This window comes from Rhodnius prolixus, unplaced genomic scaffold (genome assembly GCF_049639745.1).
Source record: "Rhodnius prolixus isolate KJV_2025 unplaced genomic scaffold, Rpr scaffold_5, whole genome shotgun sequence".
In the NCBI taxonomy this organism is placed as follows: Eukaryota; Metazoa; Arthropoda; class Insecta; order Hemiptera; family Reduviidae; genus Rhodnius; species Rhodnius prolixus.
The window spans coordinates 19797041-19821706 of record NW_027411624.1 but is presented as its reverse complement, the minus strand read 5'-3'; the positions used below and the strand labels follow the sequence as shown (position 1 = coordinate 19821706).

The 24666-nt window shown below is 28.7% G+C and overlaps 1 protein-coding gene across 15 annotated transcripts in view; it reads right to left on the bottom strand.

Annotated features, from left to right (window-relative positions):
• Positions 1 to 1533: 1533 nt before the first annotated feature.
• CASK (peripheral plasma membrane protein CASK) overlaps positions 1534 to 24666 on the bottom strand; it is an 820695-nt gene continuing 797562 nt past the window's right edge. For 12 of the 15 annotated variants that reach the window (XM_074135060.1, XM_074135061.1, XM_074135065.1 and 9 more), the window contains 6 exons: positions 20932 to 20985; positions 15827 to 15946; positions 15568 to 15678; positions 14883 to 14990; positions 14563 to 14738; positions 1534 to 11950 (listed from right to left, as the gene is read on the bottom strand). In XM_074135060.1, coding sequence (XP_073991161.1) covers positions 11771 to 11950; positions 14563 to 14738; positions 14883 to 14990; positions 15568 to 15678; positions 15827 to 15946; positions 20932 to 20985 — 749 coding nt within the window. In that variant the 3' untranslated portion in view covers positions 1534 to 11770. The remainder of the gene's footprint in view (positions 11951 to 14562; positions 14739 to 14882; positions 14991 to 15567; positions 15679 to 15826; positions 15947 to 20931; positions 20986 to 24666) is intronic. The other 3 variants (XM_074135063.1, XM_074135069.1, XM_074135072.1) reach the window with 1 other exon arrangement.

Here is a 24666-nt window from a genome sequence, read left to right as displayed (position 1 = left end):
ATTTCTTTCTTTCTTCTAACAAACGATATTTTTCTTTTCAGCCATCAGATATGTAGAGCAAGAGTTGTGAAGGAGTCGTTGTTGAATAAGAAAAAATTAGAAGAGGAATTAAATTATTTTTTAAACAAGGTTCCATTTGCCATTAATGGGGTCACTTTGTACAGAATGTTCGTTACTGGATTTAATGCAACAGAAATGTTCAATGATCCTCTGACAGCCACTCAAAGACATAGAGTTGAAGCAATATTAAGGAATAAATTGAGTGAACTCTAAAAATACTCCAAATAGATTAGCCATGTCTACTAAAATGATGCTTAACAATTATTTTAATGTAAGTGTTTATAATGAAAATATAATTATACTTTTATATAACGAATTCTTATTTAAATAAGTAAATGTTATAATTGTATGTTAAAGTAAAACTGTTTTCGTTTTAAAGGATTTATTTAAAACCAAATAATTTATCTATTTGTTGTAAAATTCGCTTTGATAGTAGAGGATGAAAGAATTTAAAGAAGGGAATTGTAATGTTACTTTATTCAGTTTTCTTTTATCATTATATTTAACCATTTAGTATATAAATATTTTATGTCTCATTAGTGTGTACTATTTACCAATTTTTGTGATTCAATTTTGAGATTTTTTTTTTCTTGTAGCGATTTAATTTGCATGGGAAATTCACCAAAACAAACATATATATGACGATGTCTATATCTCGGATCTGTGGTTGCGAAGGAAATTGATCGCAAACAACTATTAGCACTGTAGTAAGAATTCTCATGCGGCTGTATCATACCAGATTTTAATATAGGATCGTTTTGTATACATCCTAAAGATAAAAAATAAAAACCAAATATTAAATTTTTAACATATCACTTTTTTCCTTCCATTTTTACTTTGTATATAACAAAAATACAAGTACAAAATAAATAATATAAATAACGTTTATTTATAATCTATAATTAAATCGGATAATTATAATTTTTGATTTTTTGTTTGTATTTTAATTTTTTACATATATTAATTTTTTATTGCTATTTTAAAAACAAGAAAGTTTTCAATTTGTTTTGTTTCATTTGTTATTTGTTGTTTTACATAAAATTTATGAATTGATTTAAATATCTAGTAACAATATATATATATATATATATATTAAAAAAGAAAGTACTTTTCTCTTAGATTTTATAATTATTTTTAATGCAATATAAGAGTCCATCTTCACGGAGATTTCAGCTCCTACATTTTTAATTTTTTCAGACAATATATATATATACTGTTATATATATTACCTAAAATTTATTTATACAGATACATATTATTTATATATAGTTCCCTTCAAGGTAAAACCCAATTTAAAATTTACAAATTTTTGTATTTTTCTTTAAATTTATTAACTTCTCGAAAAAGTATTTATTTTATTTTCATTTCCCTAGTTGATTAAAAGAAGTATTTTTTTATTTATTCATAGTTCTGTTTGTTGTTCTTTATTTTAGTTTAAAAACTAACAGACACTAATGTTAAACATAGTATGACTTTTTTTTTTTACATCAAATTTATTTTAAAATTTTACTGTTTTTATTTTATTCTTTTTTTAAATTTTAAAATTGGTAACTTTGTTTTTGTCTTTATTAACTTCTCAGTGGGGGGATTGTCCTGTACAGAAATTAAGGGGGTTAAGTTTTTTAATTTTAATTTTCTTAAATATTGGTGAAATATGGCGAGTTTAAATAAATGAAATTAGAATATATGTAACTTAAACTATATCTTTTTATTGATAGATAATAAGATTAAAAGATTTATTTATTATTTATTTTATTTATTGTTTTATAGTACACTGTACTTTAAACAAAGAGTTGGCCCGATTAACATTAATAAATGTTAATCGGGCCAACTCTTTGTTTAAAGTACAGTGTACTATAAAACAATAAATAAAATAAATAATAAATAAATAAATAAATACAGTAGATTAAAAGATTAAAATAGCACAGTTCTCGGTTTACAAAAATATTCGCTGTACTAATGAAATGAATTATTTGACTTTTTTGGACGAAAGGAGTATTCTAAGTAATCAAGAAAGTATTTTCCAAAAACAGCTGGAAGGAAAATTTTTTGGTCACAATTTAACTTGCTTTACTTTTAAAAAAGTCTCCTACTGACTTTCCCAAGAATGACAAAATATAGAGAGAAGAAATAAAAAATGAAATTATTGCTAAATGAACATTTTCTAGCATAAGAACAAGTATGTTATAACGGTTAGTTTCTTTTTCCGAAGGAAGTACAAATTTGAATGTCTGTATCAATTTTTTTTTTGTTATTCAACAATTTAACGTTTTTACGTTCAAGTAACAAATGTTTTGAACAATAAATTAACTGAATTATGGTCTCAATAATAATTGACGTAAATGTGAAATGTGTAACCATTTCTAGAACGAAATGCTATCAACATACGTGTAATCATTGGTATCAAATGTGTAAACTAAGACTTCCAGAAAATAAGTGAATGCCATACAACTGGTCGGAAAGCAGGCTGTAACGAATTAAGGGCAACAAATCATGCATTCTCGTAATCGTCGCTTGTAATGGATCTTCTTTAGTTCTTACCAATATACTAATCTTTTTAAGAATGGTTTAGGACTCTTACAAAACTCTTGTGAGAAGGAATTGCAGAGACTATAGTGATTTCTGTTATTAACCCCTTAACGTGCACGCTCGAGTTAACTCGAGCGCGCTAAACTGGCCAAACTGTTCACATTCGAGATAATTCGTGCGGCGTTGCACTTTATGCTACTATAATTTTTCACTCTCGAATATAATCGAGAATTGAAAATAATGTGAAAGCAAAGAAAAGCAATCGTTTTATAGATATTTATCATTTACATGGGATTGTAAGCTATAACACTTACTTATTCAAATATAAAATATAACGGTTTTTTCAAAAAAACTGTGCATTAAGGGGTTAAATCAAACGAAGGTTTAGCTTAGCTACATGTTTTCGAAGCAGTTCAGTATTACTGCGAGCTCTTTACTTTCAGTACAAGTTTTATAATTAAAAATTATTACTCTTTTTTAGATGGGCCCATCTTATGTATCTCCAAATAATATTTTTATCACAATCCTAAGTTTAACTACAACAGTTAACTACGAAGGATTCAGAACCAAAGCTTTTCGTCAGCTTAACCAATGAAAAATGGAAGTCTGAATATTCGTGTTGGAGAAAGTTATTGTTTCGCTTGTTATCAGGGAGTTCTATTCGAACCAGCTGAATCTGGCGTTCTCATTGGGATGAAAATGCAATCATCCTAAGTAGAACATTGTAAAATTAGGAAGTTTTATTGACAAAAATTACTGATTCATTGATAGTAAAATACCAAAATTGGTTGCGTTGGCGGATAGAGTGCGGAGTGTTTTTCGGAAGGAGTCTGTGAGAAGGGCCAGAAAGACAGAGCGTTTCCTCCTTTACAGGACACTAATGGAGGACACAGACGATAGCAGTTCACTTTTTGGCCATTTTGCAAACGCGAAACTAAATTTTAGTGACCTTAGCTGGCTCTTTAAAATTCGAGCCGAGCTACTCAGGCTGAATAGTGTCCCATGGTTGGAGCGGCAGGATGATGATGGAGGCATGTGCTTTCTGTGCTCCTTAGGGACACAGGAGGATCTGTATCATTTTCTAGCTATGTGTCCGATTCTAAGTGAGTTCCGACTCCGAATAATGGGTAGTTCTAGTTTTTCTGGCCATTATTTGCTGTCTACCTCGGGTTATCTTCCATTGATTACTTTTGCGAGGAGTGTCTGGAATTTAAGATACAAAATTTTAAATAGAGAGCCTAAAATTTAAATATCTTTTGTTGGTATTTTATTTTCAAGAAGTTTAATGTTTTATTTTGTTCTTTTGTAAAAGCTTCACAATTTGATTTACTGCTCTTCTTTGGCTCTCTATTATACTTCAACCTCCATCTTTTTCAGATTCTTGTTTTTTCTTTATTTTGATTTTATTTATTTATTTATTTGTTTTTTCCTTACTTTTCTATAAAGCTAACTCCTGCAGACGGCTATAGCCATGCAATTTCCAACTATTATAATTTTTGTATTTTGTACTACTTTATTATAAAAATAAAGGATTATTAATTAATTGATGGTAAAATAAATAGCGCAAGTAGTGCGGTAAAACTGATTACAAGATGATCTGAATTCTTTGAATTTCAAATAAAGTACACTAATTATGAAATCCTTTAAAACAATGCAAACTAATCTCTTTAATTTAATTCAGATCAATTAATTAAATGGTTCTTAATAATTGTTGATCAATAATTAAGTAATGCATTAAAACTTTTATCAGAAAAGTAAAACATATTTTGATTTTCTCTCTTCAATAGTGCAAAAGGAATTATTGGTTGTCTTTATTTACAAAGGTACAATGAAATTGATGAGGGTAAAGTTATTATTACATAGAGATTAGTAAAATAGACCCTAGAGCGTATTTCATTTGTAATTCGAGAACTGATTTCTAGATAATTCAATAATAATTCAAAAAAAGGAGAAAAGAAAGAATATATATCTTTTTTATGCTTTAATTAAATAAATTCAGCAGAAAAACAATCTGATATTTTTAGAGTGTTTAATTTATAATACATTTAATTTTAATTTTTTTTCTTAAAATATTGGCCCCTACTTGTAAACAACGAGACTGTCTCTCACTACAATTTATTTTATTATGTTGTTATATTTTATTTATTTTTTTAATTTATTGTATGTACAAGTTATGAACAAATGTTCAGGCAGCATAAATAATTTGTCAGGCGCAATCCCAGTTAAACCATTACTTATTAAACTTTGTTTTTGTACCAAGAACCCCAAATTGCCAGTACCGAGGGTCTCCTTGATTACATTTGGATCCAGTAAATGATTTTTTAAAGTCAAATTATTAGCTTGTTTAACAAGGCAACTCAGACCGTAGACTCTTCGGTTAAAAAAGTAATTAATTAAATAAGAAGTTTAGATAGTCGTTGTTGATAATTAATAAAATACTCTAGGATGAATCTTCGAAGATGTTCAGTTCACCATCCTGCGAAGCACAAGTAAATGGCCTCGTAAAATTAGCGAAGTGAAATCGTAAGCGTCGGGAGAAGAAAATATTTAAGTATACTTTTAAGATTCTGGACACAATTTCATTCTGAGATCTTAAGGTATGAAATAAATATAAAAATTTTAAAAAGCCTCAAAAGTAAATTCAAAATTAAGTTAAAAATTAAAATTCATTTTCTTCCAAAATACCAATTAATAAAGTAAAAATAGCAGAGCGTGTTTAACACTAGGGCTGGAATTCACAGGGTTTACTTAGTTTTGCGATGATGCAAACACAAACTTTTTGAAAATAAGTTGCTATACTTTTATCTTGTAATTGATACTCTATGTTAATATTATTTTGACTTTTGAAGAAGCAACTTTTTCATAATAAAATAGAGGATACGTTTATTTTTTTAAAAAAAGAAAATTTCATCACCAGGTAAATCATAAGCCAACCTTTATAAATACGTATGCATATCACATTACATTCCAGGTTATAAGATTTTATATCTTTCAAAATTAAATCTGTCCGATAGATAGTACAGTTGTGTATGTTTTGAATTGTCGAATGAAGATAGATTCTGAGAATCTCTGAGGTAGAGAGAGAGAAAAATATTTAGCCTGAACAGGCTTTTGATAATCCATCAATAGGAAAGTCAGTCCGAAAATACTGGTTTAGCAGTAAATTTATGAGACAGATCGTTGATAAATTAGTAAGAAAAAATTGTGTAAATATTCACTCTAAATTTGGTCATGGTTTTTGAAATGATTTCCTGCTTTTTTAGCAAACCAAATAGAAAAAATTATATAACATTTTAACAAATTAAACTCAAAATCAAAGGAGAAATTAATTTCGATCTCTAAGTAAAATACGGCTAATATTTTATTCATCGGACTTGCACCAGAAATGTTTATTTAAAAAAAAGTAATTACCTAATTTTTCAGGTGGGCTTTACGTCCAACTACCAAATTAGGTGTCCTGGATGGAGGCGACTAGCAAACATACTTTTTACTGTAAATTTCTTTTATTAACCATTAAATAAAATCCAAGGCCTAAACACCGGGAATCGAACCCAGTACCACAATACATATTAGCTCGGTTATCTTGCCTCTAGCCGCTCGTCTACTGTGGTGCCTATGTTTATCAATTCTCCACTACATATTATTAGTTTTAAAAAATTCATTTTCATATTTAAACTGTACAAGTAGAAAAAAATTGACGATGTAATTACATTTTTTATCTATAGAAATCTCTTATTTCACAAAAACATTTAAATAATTCTGATTTACTGGGCTAACCTAATTTGAAAGAAAATACGGAAACCAGAGACATCACAAGATAAAACTAAACAGGACTTCTCTTTTATCGGAAAGCCTAAAATGTAGAATCTGTTGTAGAGAAACTTGTATTAAGCCCTTTATGTGGTATTGGAAATATTTTGCTTTAGAAGTTTATTTAGCTGAATAAAACTATTAGCCATACACTGTTATAAATCATTCTCATAAAAATTTATTATGAATTTTTTGAAACAATAATTTTTGTTTATCTTGAAGCCTTAGAATTCTGCCTTGTTGACTAGAGCTGGCCCTTATTTGAAATGAATCCAAATATTTTTCAAATTAAAACAAAAATGAATTAAATATTTTTTTTTTATCAAATGAAATACTCTTTAGTTTAAACTACTATAATTGATGTATTCCTTACAGTATTTATTTCTTGTTCAATCGCTTCAAATTATATTAAATTGGGAATTCAGTTGAATTCCACCTAGATTAAGATTTCAGGATCCAACTGAAAAATCTCGGAGCAGAGCACGTCAAAGATCTAAGATTAGACATCACTGAGAAATTTAATTTATTGAAATTCATTTATTATATATTATTTTAATTTATATATATATAAAAACAGAAAAAAAATATTTATAAAGAAAATCTAGGTATTCATTTTGTTTGTTTACAATTTTTCATTGATGCACAATATCCCTGATGATTTTTTTTGTTCACCTAAATAAACTTTATTTCTTGGTGAATTCTTGTGTTAGGTAACATTTATTTATTTTTTTTCAAATTAATGAGATTCGGTCATATGAAAAATGGTAGAAAAAATACTATAATTGCATTAAACTCATGATTAAATTAAACTTCATTTAACCGAACTTCTATAATTTGAACCTCATCATTACACTATGGTCATTAACAAAGATAATCGTTTGTTTCATTATTAATGCTTAATTGAGACCAGTACCACCAATCTAGTCTGTCCATTAAATACTTTTTTATACATATACATATATATCTTTAGACAAATAAAATATGAATTTAACTTTAGAAATGAATTAAAAATTGAAAAAAAATATATATATAATGAACAAATTTATTTATATTTAGTTTAGATTATTATTTTATTTTTTTGTTGGTGTTAACATTGTTCATAAATAAAGTTTTTAAGAGCAAAATTTAATTATTAAATGACCCAATTTTCATTGATAAGAAATTTAGCTCTTCAATTACCTGTGTTCTATTTAAAAAAAAAAAAATAATAAAATCACTTTACAAACTATTAATGTCAATTCTTAGAGCTGAGTGTCCAAAGTTTTGATATAATTCAAAGTGGGAAGTAACAGCATTGTACTAATTACAACCAACTTTTATTTAATTTTTTAGATGGCAATAATTTCAACAGTATTTATTTACTTTTTAATAACTTTATTCCATAGCAAGAATTTTTGACAACGTTTAAAAATTGGAATACTATAACTTGGAATTTCTATAATGTATTTATTTATACGGGTATATATATGTATTTATATATATATATGATTTCTGTTTTTAGTGATAAAACGACAATATGACTACAATATAAAATGTAATTTCAAGTGTTAATCTTTTACTATTAATATATCTTTCCCACACTGAGCTTTCATTAAATTAATCTTTTTTAAAAGAAGTTTTTATATAAATTCACTTTTGCATATATTTAAGTAAATATATATATATATATATATATATATATATATATATATATATATATATATATAAATATATATATTTCAGCTGTGGCCTAACTTTGGGGCTTCTGTAATATTTAAATGTTACTCTCGACAAATGTTTATAGATTTACTTAATTAACTGTCAAAGTACACTGCGCACCGACACATAATTAACACATTTTGTAGCAGCATCATTCAGGAATTCCTGCAAGAATCCTTCTTCCAACTTCAGGGTAAAAACGTAAACGAGGTCTTTTTATTTATTCTTGGACAAAAAAAACAAATATTTTTTTTTTTTTTTGTAAGAAACGCTGTATTGGAGCTGTTATTTTTTAGGAAAAATACTAAATTATCTTTTTAATTTTATGGCAGTTTTATTCTCTAGATTTATCTTAGGTTATTTTAATTTTCTCCTTTATGTGAAATATCTCAAAAATTAAATAATAAGTTTTCATTAACCTTGATATTTTATTTATTTATTTATTTTTTTAATTACGAGGTTTTCTTCAGATATAGCAAATATAATAAAAAAAAGACAAATTTCTAAGAGAATTACCAGCACATGTGCACGATTTCCTTGTAGCACTGAAAACTTTTAACTATAAAGAATCCAGATGCGCTATGAAACATTTATAAATTAATTAGAGAGAATAAGATAAAAATAAAGTATTTATGAAGCAGAGAAACTTCATAGTTTCTGCAATAAGTTCTCATATACTCACGCTGCACACTATTTCTCATAAGAGTACACTAAAACAAAATAAAAGTCACACTTAGTTACCACTACGTTATTCCTAGGAAGGATTAAACCCGTATGCAGCGCTCATATTATCTTTATCTCATAGAAGCCAAGAAAAAGAAAGTAGTGGAAGATTATCATGGAAGTCGTGGAGAAGAAAGAACTAAAAGCTCCTGCAGAAAAACTATTCCTTTGAAATAAATGAACATTGGAAAAGATAGGGCTGATTTATTTCTACTAATGGAAAGTTTTAGAAGTTGTTTTGCAAATCTTCGTATGACTTAAATCAAAATATTAAAAGTTATAAAAATATATACATACATTTCGTAAGGTTGTAATAATAATTCAATTTCATTTACGTAGATAGTTCACATTCTCTTAGCAAATCTAATCTAATCCAGATCATATCTACAGCGCATGAGGAGAGTCTCCACTAAAGAGATATCCTTTAGATGTGAAGGTTTTCAGGAAGAGGTGAACTGACCTCGTAGGAATCAGGAGAATAGGTTGGTTATGCCTAAAGATATTTTAAAAAACAAACCGAAACCTTACTTTCCATTATATTCTAAAATTTGCTTTCCGATAAACTCTTCGATGGATTCACTTATCGAAATCGCCATGTGAATCCCAGAAAGTTTCGCCAAAATCTTGGGAGTCCACTACCTTTTACTAAAGCATCAAAGTCAAAAATAAAAAGCTTTCAAAAAAATTTCTTCTTTCAAGTGATTTGAACTTCGATTTAGGAGTTAAAATAATTTATTACTACTTTTTCTTATAAATATGCTTGGGAACTTCCGAAAATTGGGTTTATTTTATTAATTTGCTCACTTTTGAAGTATTTATTTAAGACTACCAGTTTTTTTAATGTAAGAAAGAAACATAGAACATTAAATCGCAACTATTTGTTTTGTTCATTACAAGATTATCAGAAAACATCTAAAACTTAAGTGAGCGGATTGTCTTTGATCAATTACTAGGGACAATCATAATTTATTTATTTTTGTTCCCGTATTAAGATCTACAAACTCTGCATTGGAGATTTCCTGAAGTGAATTGAAATAAAATCAATCTTACTCAATGTGACCATCCCTACATTTTCCAAAAAAATTTTTATCACACAGAAGAGAGGTGTTTTTTTTTTATAACATAGTCGGGTTGGAATGGAGGATTTATTAACACGGATGTTTATCATCTACTTTTTAACTTTGATGATAACCCTTAACTTGAACATAAAGAATATATTAGAAAAGAGCTGTCAGAGTTATGGCTTTCAAAACACAAGTAATGAGGAGGAATTTAAAAGAAGCTTTTATATTCGCTTAACATGAAAGCAAAAAAAATCTATAATCCTAAACTGAAATTAATTTACCAAGCTAGCGTATGTGTTTCAAGCCAATTGTGTACCAATTTTTGATAGGGCTATATCAAGTCTTACAAAAGACTTATCTTCAAGATTCATTAGTTCAGCCATTTTTTTATATGTTTTTTTCTCTCTCGAAAACTCGATATGTAATTTTTGAAATATAATCAGATTAAAAAATAACAGCTCAAACATACCAAACTTATAATTCTGTACATAAAAATGCAAACAAAATACAATAACTTAAGCAATGTTACAATTGTAAGTTTCATCCCCCTATGTTACTTTGCTGGCACAATTTTTTAGCTTCTAAAGTTGGCCACTGCTTCTGTTATATTCACTATTGTTCCTTTGGGGACAAATCAAACCAAATTCCACTCAGTGGAAATTGTAGTGTCTTTTCTAATTTTTATTTTTATTTTTTGAAAGTGCAATTTTTTTTTTGTTTCAGATTTAATTGAAACATTTATTTTGCACAAACCTTCAATTACTTTCATTGGTTATTGTAGTTTGTTCATCACAGTTTCTCACCACAAAAAAATTAAAAAGAAAACAATTGTACATCTTATTTTTTAAAAACAAAAACTGCATCTTATTTCTTATTTAACTTTTGTTTACTGTTTAAATTGTCGCCCTAACTTAAGAAATTGTGCATATGGACTAGAACAAAATTATAGGCCATATTTTAATTATAATTCACAATTTTTATATCATTTCTTCCATTTTTATTTTTTAAATTTGTTATCAATAATTATGTTTCATTATTATTTTACATTAAGGAATTATGTCATTATTATATGTAATATAATAATCATTAACAACATCTTTAGTCCTTTCTTTTTTTAAATTCTATAATTTTTATGTTCATTATCACATTAAAATTGTTGCCCAAATGGCGGAGAGAGAAAAAGAGAGAAAAATATTAGTGTCCCATAAAATACCTTTATTATTTTCTTTTTTTCAAGAAAGGGTGCACCAAATATTTATTTTTTATACTTTGTCCTATATTTGTTTATTTATTTATTTTTATATCATAACTGGAATCAACTGTACTAAAGAATTGAAGAAAAAGAGTAAAAAAAAAAACACTGAACAATATTCACTTCATCACTGAATCGTCCGCAATTATAATTTATTAATTTTTTATTTACAACGACAAAAATTTGATTTATATCTTCTACAACTTCTTCTTCTGGTTCTCTTCATATTTCTTTAAGCTTCCATATTTTCAAAAATGTGGCATCCTACTTTTTTTAATCGTTAGAAAACAAAGAGAGCCAGCTACTTTCTACTTCTTGCAGTTGAATATTTAATATTCCCCAATACAGCAATGAAAGAAGTTATTAAATTCAGATATATTTATATATACTATAGAGAGGATATTAAATGAAACAAAAACTGTTCTTAAATATCCTCCATAGAAAAAAAAAATAAAATAAAATATCTGTAAATAAAAAGGTAATTTAAACAGATTGAACAAAACAATTATAAGATCCAATTAAAAGAATGAAAAAGTACAGTGAATAAAAAAAAAAAATAATGGTTTTTTGAGCTACATTAACATTATTAAATTAATATTAATAATTTTTACAAATTATTGACCATATTTAGCGGTCAATACACCCATGATACTGGTATCCATTGGGCTGTCGAATGTACACGATCTATAGCTCTTTCTAAAGCACTGATTGTTTCATCAATATCATTATTAACAATTGTTAAATCAAAGAAATGGCCATATGCTTGGCGTAATAATTCTGATTCCTTAGCTAGCCTTTCTAAACTGCCATCAAACTGAAACAAATTAAAAAAATTATATATTTATTGTATATTTAAATGCAGCAATAAAAAAATAAAATAAAACCGTATATCATCTTAACATTAAACTGAAATTCTTTAGAATTAGGTTAAACATTACAGGATTCTAAAGACATTCTAAAGAAGGGCATTCGCAAATTATGGCCACTTAAAACTTCTCAACTCAAAATTTGTCTCAATTTCTTTGAGTTTTGAATTGTTATTTTCTGCACCATAAACGACATAAAATAAACTCTGTGTATTCTATTATTTATCTAATAACCAAGAAAAGCCTTATTTATCATCAGTTTACTGAACGAAATTAAGTTTTTAATCAAACAAATAATAAAACTTATTTTAAAACCTTTAAAAGAAAAGAGTTTAAGGTTCTATATGACTGCAATTTTTGTCTAAATACGGCATACTAGTTCCATTACGAAAGGATCGGGAAATAACCAAATCATTTTTGTCTTTAAATAAATTTAGATTATAGTATTCTACTTTAAGTAATTGGTGGTATTTCTGTTTATTATGATATGATGTTTACCTGAGAAGTTACACTTGTGGTTCTAAAATAGAATAAGTCTGGAAGCAGCAGTCTTTTATAATTCGAAACATAAAGTTTTATTAGAGAAAACTTGTTTTTCCTTTTAGCCTCAATAAAACATCATTATGCATCATCAATATGATCTAATCTAATAAAAAGCTGTGTTTGGAACAATACGAAACTGCACAGCTCATATTGTTTCAGAGTTAAAGGTCTGGTTAGGCTTATAGTTAGTGTCCAAGAAGCCTTCTCAGAGAACATATTCTACCTTCTTCTCGGAGAAGAGAAGTCGAAGACTTCATAATCTTTCCAGAAGCCACTCAAGGGGATCTTAATTCTAATTAAACAGACAGGACTGGAAGAGGTGCTCTATCTATTCCAAACTTAAGTGGCGTACACTTATGTTATAAACTCGATTGCCTATCTTTCTTTCATTAGTTAAAAAAATATAATCAAGCACTATTAGCTGATCTGTTAAGTATAAAAAAAATTTCAATTGAACATACGTACGTTGAGATATAAATATCGATTACAATTTTTGTTATAAAATAATATTATTATGATAGTGCTCCAAAATTAATTCAATTAAATTTATAGACAAATGTATCAAAGCATTCTTTTGAAATAGATTTTAAATTTTGTAAAGTAAATTTCTAGGCTTCCGTTCAATCCTTCAAACCTGGGCTTTTTAGAAAAATGTAGCATTGGATTTATTATTAACTGTCAAAAACAGTAACCGCAGTATTACAGTGAAATTAGGAGAAAAGTTCCACATTTTCCAATAATTTTTACTTCCTGTTTTCAAAACAGATCTACCCAATATGTACAAACTAGCATAGGTTTTAATATTAACTGTGAAATAAAGAAAACACAGCTTTGTGGTGAAATTAGGAGAAAGGTTCTCTTTTTCTTATAGTTTTTACTTCTTGCTATTCAAAATAGATCGACCCAAAGACTACAATCAAACATTCGACTTATTATTAACCATCTAATGCAGAAACAGCACTATTCCGGTGAAATTAGGAAAAGAGTTCCATCTTTTCTAATGGTGTTTACTTCTAGGTTTCCAAATTAGATCAACCCTACATTTAGAATCTAGCATTGGCCTTAATATTAACTACGAAATACAAAAATGCAACATTCCAGTGAAATTAAGAGAAAATTTCTGCTTTTTCCATTGGTTTTAACCTCTCATTTTACAAAATAGATCGACCCAAGAATTACAATCTGGCTTTGGCTTCATTATTAACTGTTCAATACAGAAACTGCAGCATTCCAGTGAATGTCGACAACAACTTCCACTTTTTCCAGTGGATTGTACTCCTTGTTTTTTTTTTTTTAATAGAACGACCCACATGTACAATCTAGCACTGGCCTTTAATATTAACAATCAATACAGAAACAGCAACATTGCAATGAAATTAAGAGAAAAGATCCACTTTTTCCATTGATTTTTACTTATTGTTTTTTCATAATTGGAAGATTTACAAACTGGCGTAACCTAATATTATTAACTATCAAATAGAGCAGCAATATTTCATAGAAATAAGGAGAAAATTTTTACCTTTTGAAACTGATTTTAGTTCTCGTTTTCAACATAGATTGACCCAAGTTACAACTCTACGTTGCATACACAACCTTAGCATTGTTCTTATTATTACCTGTCAATTACAGAAACCGCAGCGTTCTATTGACATTAGGAAACTATTACTGCTTTTTCTAATGGTCTTTACTTCTTCTTTTTCAAAATAGATCGACCTAACATGCATAATCTAGCATTGGCCTTAGTATTAACTGTCAAATACCAGCTTCTGGCCCATAGATTTTCGTTTCTTAGAAGGAACTTCTTACAGCTCATTGTCCGGAGGCCGGCAGTGTATTGGGAAAACGGTGTGGGCGCCAATGATCTCAGATATTGACGCGCCTTAAATTAAAAAAAGAAAGAAATAGGAGCTTTCAATGAATAACCCTTGTTATTTCCAGTGCTAACACGAATCCTCTTTCTTTTTTTGGTATATTTAATAAATCTTGAGCAAGTATGAATTCCATTCCATACACTTACATCAGCAAGATTATTGAGATGCGGCGCAGCAATGAATACAACATATGGAGCAAATTCCGCAGTTCGCAACATTTTCAAAGCTTGCGGTTCTACATCCAATATGGCAACTCGTCCTTCTGCATGAATCTTACGAATCGTTTCTAGCTTGGTCCCGTACATAGCCTCCTCATGGCTGCCTGTTATTTTCAAACAGAAATTTCAGATTAAAGGAGGAAAACAATGGGTCTAACTTCAATAAGAAATGAAAATTAAACATTGGAAATACATTCACAAAACTTATACACAAATATAAGAAGAAATAATAGTACAATAACTATTACCATATTCCAAATATTCATTAGCTGCAATATCTGCCATCATTTCATCATTGGATACAAAGTAATAAGTACGTCCATTCTCTTCATCACTTCTTGGTGGCCTAGTAGTGTCTATAAAAATGAAATAAACAATGTTAAATATCTGTGCAAAGCAAGATTAAAACTTCAATAGCATTAAGGCTTAGAGACCAGATCTTGCTTAGAACCGCTAAGCAGGAATAAACAAAGTACCTCATCATGAGGTTGCACATTTGAAAGTTTGAAAATTTATTTATTAGTAAATGAATTCACTTTATTATATTCAATATATGAATAAAGATGTGTCTTCTCAGGAGACGTATTTACATAATTTGAATAGTAGTCCTTCAGATTTCTGTTTTTCTTAATTAGTTAAAAATACAATGTACCTAAACATTCAAGACACAAGACAGACCAAGCTTAGATCTAACAATGTAAAAAAAAAATATATATATTATAACTGCTATATAAGCCCCTGAAGGAGTCCTAGTTCCTGAGTCGAAAGCTTGTCAAAAAAAAAAAAAATTAAACAAATTATGACTGAAATTGGCAATATTCTTTCTTCATTTTAAATAAAATTTTAATAATTCTTTTCCAGTTTGTATCCTTTTTCTAATCGATAGACTTGCTGGGTAATTTATTTAATATTAAAATACAAACATATACTGACGAGGTATTGGATAAGCGTATTTATCAGGATGTCGAGCGATGAGGGTATTCTTTATATGCCTTCTTCCAACTCCATGTGCCCCCAGTAAGACGAGTGTTTTCCTCAAAAATGCTATATACCAAAAGAAAAAGATTAATCTTTAACCGAGTAATTTCAGAAATACATCTTAATTTGGAAATCATTGAAACAAACAATAATTTAAAAAGAAAAAAAATCTGTACTAATAAAAATTGTCAAGTACTTTGATGCATTTACTTACATGGTAATTTAACAACCTCTTCATATGTTACCAAATCGAGTTGATCAAACACAGCATTGTGTTTTGCTAAATATTTATCCTTATATTGTTTCTTCTTTCGACCAAAGATTGAGCAATTGACTACAAAATAAAAATAAGTCTAATTAATATCAATCGACTTTGTGAGATTCATATTCAGATCTATTGTTCTAATAATGGGCATTGAATAATAATTTATCTAATATCTACTAACTCAATAATAAAATCAAAGTAAAAAATTGAAAAAAAAAAAAAACTATATAAAAATCGATATTTCTCCTACTGATGCTTTTTTTTTGTCTTGTCAGGAGAAAATTAGGGGCACTGGAAAAACTTAAAGTATTACCCTTAAAAAAAAACTATTAGAATTTTAGAAGTATCACTACTTTGAATCTGTATAGCTTGTCATTCATAAGCATTTTCACTTTGAATGTGAAGTAACTTAGACAGACGATTCTACAGACTAAAACTTTCCCCAAAAATAATTATCTATAGAAAAAAGGAACAGATAAAAATAGTGTCAAAGAATAATTGGAGGCATTTATGTGTTTGTTAATAACTGACTTCAACTTAGGTTTTGTAAATGGAAGAAATTGTTGCTACGATTTACTCTGAAGGTAGCTAAAGAAACTAAAAAAGTACTTTGAGATTCTTTATGTCAAAGAAATATTGTTTTATAATTCAAAAGAGAAAAGTTTAGCCAATAACTGCTACAGTATGTTTGAGATTCTCTGTTCAACAGAATTTTAATGAATAATTATAATGTAAATTTAAAAAGTTTCTTCTCTTTGCATAATAACTAAATATTTTAAAACATTAAAACTAATAATAACAAAATTTCCATTTCAAAGTCAAGTTTTATTTTTAAAACTACACTTTTTTTTTTAATAATAAAACAAAAATAATAGTAATAAACATAAAAAAGTTTGTAAGAAAACAAAGAAAAACCTAATTAGATGTTTGTAATTCGAGTTTCAAGCATTCTTTTTTTTAAAAAAATAACAAAAACTATTTTTAAATGTAATTAAATAAAAAGAAAATCCTAATAATAGTGCATACAGTACTTAGTATGAAATGAGAAAGAGATTCAGTAAATAGCAGAATGTACAGCTGTGTTAAAAAGGAGCAAAAAAGGGATTCCAGATGATATTTTACTAATAATAAAGTGATTAACAAAATTGTAAAATCATAAAAGCGAATATAAAGTTCCAGCAGGTATTATTTTATGTAAATTTACTCATTAAATATAAAAACTAGACGATTTAAGAATAAACTTAAATTTAACTAATCAATTATTACTTTAAAAATGCATTAATGCTTAAAATTAGAGCAAAAAATATTAGTAAAGCAACTACAGCTTAATTAAAAGTTATTGCAATGGTATAAAAAAATTATACAGAAATTCAGCATGGCGTTATTATTTTTTATTATTATTTATTATGTGATATTTATTTAAAGTATTTTTGTAATTTCATAGAATAATAATGTTTATGAGAAAGGCTTGACCTACTTAGGAGCATGTACTATGTATTTATTATTTATTTAAAGAATCTAATAAATCTCACCTGCTTTTATGGAGGCATTGTCACAAATTAATGGCCAAAGTTTAGGTTACCTAGATTCTCCAAAGATTGGTACCTGTAAGATGCTCCTTAATGAACCGTTCTAGTAAAGATTTACAGCTTTTGATGAACATTTATCTACATATTTTATAAGAGAAGTATGCTATATATATGTAAGATGAAAACAGAAGCCATCTTATGGAATTTAGTTTATTTTTAAAAATTGGCCAAATCAACTATCAAAGATTGTTGTGGATTAAACTGCAACACGAATGTTTGAATATGCTGGATTATCTAATAATGAAATTATTCAAATTAGATTTCAGCAATCTTAACAAAACTATTACTTTTTTTTGACAGATAAGCCTTGAACTTTATTCACTGACAATTACTGCGTCTTTATACACCGATAAGCCATTTCTGGTAATGCAAGGCATCTCTAGCGTGTGGGTTCACTTACTAATAATCTAATTATTTCAGTTATATTTGAGGCTCAAAACAGTGAGATCATAAACAGCATCTATCGACTTTCTAGGTCGTATTGGCTAGCGTCAGTAGCTTCTACATATACTTTCTTTAATATTATACAATTTTATAATACGGCTACTGTGGCGCTTAGGGTAGGGCCTTAATGGCTAACAGATATTGAGCTGTCCAGCGCGAAATTGGAAGAATGCTTCCACGTGCAGGCGTTGGATTAAAAAAAAAAATAAAAGACATATTTTTGTCTAAGTCTGGTAGGAAATAAGATGTCAAATCTTGCCTAACTGGAAACAAGGCTTGTTTGCACTTTATCAAAGCTAAATAATGTTGAATACATTCTACCTTCTATCGTCTAAGCATTTTTAACAACTCATGTTTCCAGGTAAAAAACATTGTATCCCTCGATTTAAATAAACAAAGTTTCTGTTTCTGAAATTACATTTCTTTATTATTTTCTTATTAAATGTTTAAATTATCTATTAAATTATGCATGATCTCCAAGGCCTCAAATGTCTCTAATGTAAATCTATTATGAAGCATTTGATTTATGAGGCTCAGCCTAATCAAATTTGTAAATAAAAAATAACATTAATAATAATTTCGGAAAATACTTTGGAATCAGAAGATGTTTTTCTTTTAAGTTTTATATGGAATTATAAATCAGAATTTTCATGCAGATATAAGTTACCCGAAAGTTGCTTGGAGAAGTTCTTGTCCTAGACAGTATTGATGCATGAAGTTAAAGGCAAAGTTCAGGCGGACCGATCGGTGTCTAAGATGGAAGTGAAATTTATGGTTTGACTATAACTTTCTCATGTTTACAAATGAAACAAAATTCATGGCTAAGACCAGAATAGAAACTATTACTTCAACTTCAATTTTAATGAAAAAAAAAAAAAACATTTCTCAACGAACTTTTTTAAGTTAAATGTGCAATTTTCTAATTTTATTAGAAAATTCATAATGCCCAGAGAATAAGGTGCTCCTTTCGAAGGCAATGGTGAGAAATTCATTAATTTGGGAGTCTTCACAGTTTGTTTCTAATTATTTACATGTATAAGAGAAAAATATATATTCATTTGATTTATGTAAAATAAATAAAATACTAGATACTCCAAAAATCATTGATTGAAAATATATATTGGATAAAGAATAGTTAATTATTTTTTAAGAACATGCAATATCTGTTTTTTTTAATTACATTATCTGGTGTTGAAAATTAAAAATTATCAAAATTATGATTTGCTTATTAAAGAGAAAGCGAATATCTTACTTACTAAAGCAATTACTTTTTTTTAATGCTTCTAAAACTACATAAAGCAAATTACCTACTTACATAACCTTTTTCAATTGTGCAGGTCAAAAGTATATGAAGGCCAGACAATGTTTTTTTTATAATCAATACATTTTAAAATAGACAATCTATCTTTCAAGAGCAGGATTAATAATAGATTGTTCCAAAGGTTGTACGTAAGGAAACTAGGATATTTCAAACAGGTTGTGGAGGATTCCATTAATTAAAAAATTGAGATATTCAGTGCTTTTGATTGCAAAAGAAATATCTATACTAAGAAAAATAAAATTATAAGCGCCGAAGATTTTTGTAAATTTGGCCTTGTTAAAAGTACACAAGAATTACCTTTTAATGAGAAATTAGAGTAACTAAAGAAATTGAACTCGAAATTCCATTATTCAAATATAGTTTCTTTTTCTCTAACAATTGTTCTTCCATATTCTACTTCATTTTTTGAGAAAGTTTTGAAGGAAAGTACGATCTCCTTTTTGAGAACAATTACTACTATTTATGCTCTCTCAATAAGTTAGAGTTCGTGATAAAAGAAGTATTAAAAAGCCAAAGATCGGTTACTTAGTAACATTTTTAATTTTTAATGGAATTCTATTTTGCTTTATTCTGTTTTACCTAGGATTTTCTTGATGCCTTAGGCAGGAAATGATACAAAGAGTTGATGAATAGTGATTATTTTTTTTATACATTTTGAATTCCTACAAATGTATAATTGGATATTTTACTAATTTGGAGAAAATGAATCTCTCAATAAAAATAAATAAATAAATAAATAAAAAAGGGAATTAAAACGCTCTTTAGTTCGGTTTAAAAGGATGCATTGGAACCAAGGAAAAGCTATGAAGAGAATTTTCCTTAAAAGACCAAGAATATGGTAGACAGAGGTTTTAGTAAATCTATGAGAAAATCTTCCATTTTTCTTTCAGGAAGTTGAATTTAGTATGGCAATTTTGGGAATATTTAATGTAAAACGCCATTAGAATTCAACGTAGGCTATTAAGATCTAGATAAATAATAATAATAAAAAAGAGTAACATTTTTGTTTGATTTTTTTCTTCCTTATCCTTATCAACCTTAATAATACTCCTTCTTTCTTTTGGGTTTTCTAGAATTTTAGATTTTGAGACTTAGCCTATCTTACCTATTTCTCTTTTTCTTAAAATATTTTTTAGAAGATCATGAGAAAATACAAGACTTCACTTTTATAAACAAAGCTAGAATCTATAAATATACTTCAGCAGGTTAATCTGTCAACTTTTCTGATGTTGTGGCCTATTAAGAACTTCTTTTTCAGACTAGGAAGTATTCTTCAGCTCGCAAGATGTCAAATTGAGGAGCTAGGATGATAGGAAAAGTTACAGATTTGTTCCTAGCAGGTTAGATGTGTGTACTTTTAACCAAGAATCTTTTTAAACAAAAAGTTCATTACTGCTTACTGAAGAATAAAATAATAAAGTAATACTAATAACCATTATTACAAAATATTGTATCTCATTCCCAAACAAAACTTTCAATATTTTTCACAAGATTTCCTACTACGTAAGAGTTCCAGTAACCGTTAGAAAGTCCCGTAGGAAAAACAAAATAGCAAAAGAGAAAATAAAATAGATGTGTCTTGAAATGAAGAAAAAAGGTAGGGCAAGTCAAGAAAGTGACTAAACTATAACGATAACCAAGACATTATAAGGATCAAGAGAGCATGCTATTAAATGTTTTGCTTTGTTTAATCTGGTTACCTGCAGAACCATCACACCCCTCGGTGTGCGACGAACAACCAGGACCTGAGTCACCTTTTACAAATATATATAATAATAACAACCGTCATTTATTTCGATACTACATTTTTTTTTCTAACATTAATACATTTGCTATTTCATTAAAATTAATTTAACTTTGTATTTTCTGAATTTTTTGCCTAAAAGAATAATCTTACACTTTACTACACTGAAGAAGTTAACTTAAGATGAAAATTTTAGTGAAATGACATAATAATTGGATAAATAATGAGATTATTCTTTTAGAAGCCAGAAAATTCCTTTATTTTACTTTCGAGAAATCTATTTCCTTATTTTACCCAAAGGAAATGCTTGATTTTTCATTACCATATACTTGTTAAGCCAATGACAATTTTTATTGTCTTGCTTCAAACTAGAGACGGTTGCAGGTCAATCTTTTTACTAACCGTTTTTTTAGTAGACATATTTATGAAATTTTTAATTTTATAAAACTGATTTTAAAAGAAATAATCTTCTAGTTACAATATACGGGAATACTTAGTAAGAAACAAGTCTTCCTAACAAGAAAAACTGAATTTGTTTACAGTAAGTATGGTATTTAGAATTCGCAAATTCGTAGTCAGTATTCTGGTATTTAAACCTAAGTTAAAAGTAAACTAAAAGTTAAAATGTTTGTTGGGGTACAATTTCTGAGCTGCTTTCTGAAACAGGGCTCTGAAAAACAGTTCTTACTGGATGATGTTTACCTTTTAGAATTTTTGTTTCTCCATAACAATATCGGATTCAAATTTTAGTCTGTTAACTAAAAAAAAATGGATATTCATAAATTGAACTTTCAGATTTGATGGAGAACTCTTAATGCTGAATTTGAGTTCTTAAATGTCTTCTAAAATAAAAAGACATTCTAGTAAATTGCTGTGGAAAATGGAATACTAACGAATATGCCTTTTTTTTTTGGCAGATATGCAAATGTTTGGAGGTATTTTAATAAATCCAGTCTATAGCTGAAATTCTGTGTACGCTGAGTGATTTGTTGTTTTGAAGTATTTCTTCAAAGGAGTTTTGATCTTCTTAGTTCATTTTATTAAATAAACAATTGCAAAGGTGTCAAGACAACACTTTTTTAAGGACATCAACATAAGTGCCACCTCAGGCGCTCAATGCATTTCTATTATGAGGAAAAATCATCTCACAAAATATTTAAAAAAAAAAAAATCTAAATTAAAAAAAATTGAGGAGCAAATCGTCTAGCGTTTTCAAAAGCTTTTTTACATTTGTACTGGAAAAATGTATTAGTAATAAAAATATTAGTTTAAAAGTATTTTTTTAGTAGCATAGTTTATTTGAAGCCATGCTAATGGATATTTTTTTTTTTTTTTAGCAAAAATGTTCATTAAATTGCCAAATGTTACGCAGCAAAATTGCCTTATTATAAATGCTCTTTATTTAATTTAAATTTGAATTAACAGAGGCATCCTGCTGGAACTTATTTTTTATTTAAATCATATCTTTATAAATTTAGGATATTTATGCACTATATAATTGTTTATAATAATTGAATTTACTTATTTTACTAATAAGTAGAAATAGTTGTAATATACTGACAATAATTTCAATTAAAAAAGGCGTTGATTGATGCCTACGATAGAAGCAAATATATTATTATATTTCGTTTTTTATAGCACTTTTAGAGCTATTGTTTTAAAGAGATCAATTAAGTCCATCCTATTCTTGTTTTCCTCATTCCATGATGCATTTAGTGGCCTGAACCAACGATCTCCAAGTCAAATTTTCCTAAGCTATTTTTTTTTTTTTTTTTTTGAACGCTCTTTGGTAAACTTAAAATTCTTATAGGAACGCGAAGGAAAAAAAAAAAATACTTCACTAAGCACAAAAGCAATTTTGGAAACTATTGGCGGTAGCGAAAATGTAAAAATATATCCAGAAATCCGACTGATAAAATTGTTATTGGATTAAATAAACTGAGTATTCATCTTTTGATATTTTATGCATTTAACCGAATTCAGTAACACAGTTAATACAAAATTAAGCCAGGTTTAATGCCTCTGCCTCCGGAAATGACCTTACGAGGGTCGTTTGAAAAGTCCGTGCAAAAATAAAAACTACTTAATTTTTTGGGGTAAACCTTTTTTATTTTTCAACATAGTCTCCTTTTAGGCTTATACACTTCGACCAACGCTGACTCTAGTTTGTTGATCCCTTTCGAATAATAGGATTTGTCCAAGTCTGAAAAATAGCCATTCGTTTCTGCAATCACCTCCTCGTTTGAATAAAATCTTTTTCCCGCCAGCCATTTCTTCATATTGGGGTACAAATAGTAGTCCGAGGGAGCCAAGTCTGGAGAATAGGGGGGGATGTGAAAGGAGTTGGAACCCTATTTACATTAATTTTGCGACCACAACTACTGAGGTGTGAGCTGGTGCGTTGTCGTGATGGAAAAGGACTTTTTTGTGGGCCAATCGTGGGCGTTTTTCTTGCAGCTCGGTTTTCAAACGGTCCAATAACGATGAATAATATGCACCTGTAATAGTTTTACCCTTTTCCAGATAGTCGATGAGGATTATTCCTTGCGATTCCCAAAAGACAGTCGCCATAATCTTTCCGGCCGAAGGAACGGTCTTCGCCTTTTTTGGCGCAGATTCCCCCTTGGTAACCCTTTGTTTAGATTGTTCTTTGGTCTCAGGAGTGTAGTGATGTATCCATGTTTCATCCACAGTGACGAAACGACGCTTAAAGTCCTGCGGATTCTTCTGGAACAGCTGCAAACCGTCCTTACACGATTTCGTTTTTGGTCAAGCGTGAGCAATCGCGGCACCCATCTTGCGGATAGCTTTGTCATGTCCAAATGTTGATGCAAAATATTATGTACCCGTTCATTCGAGATGCCCACAGCACTAGCAATCTCACGCACCTTCACTCTTCTGTCATCCATCACCATATCATGGATTTTATCAATGATTTCTGGAGTAGTAACCTCAACAGGGCATCCAGAACGTTCAGCGTCACTTGTGCCCATATGGCCACTCCGAAAATTTTGAAACCACTTATAAACTGTTCTAATCGAAGGTGCAGAGTCACCATAATGTTTATCAAGCTTCTCTTTAGTCTCCTCAGGCGTTTTGCCTTTCATAAAGTAGTGTTTAATCAAGACACGAAATTCTTTTTCGTCCATTTTTTGAAATTCACTCGACTTCCTCGATTCAAACGAATGCCAAACACAAAGAAATAGACCGATCTGGCTGAAACTTGGTGTGTGTTCTTCCAAGAGATGCTACTAACTAAACATAACCTCGATACGCGCCAGTGGTGCTATCTCTCTGACTTTGCACGGACTTTTCAAACGACCCTCGTATTTTATTGGCGGACAGGTGCTAAGGAAAATGATTGAAGAAAGTCCAAGTAAATGATAATCTAGATCGGTAGAAAACGGCTCGAAATCTATTCATAAGATTGCCAATATCTCAAGGCTTCCACTCTTAGACATCTTGTGAGGGTGTTCAGTACCACCAGCGGTACAATGAGCGAATATCTGAATAATAGAATAGCCTCAATGCCTAGTTATTCCAAGCAATTCATTAAGACTTTCATTCAAAAATAAGGACGATATCAAAAATACGAAAATGGCTATTGGTACGTAACAGACCCAGTCGATGGACGCAGTACAAAAATCTCTCAGGCGTTTTGGATAAAATTGGATAAAAGCTGTATCCAGAC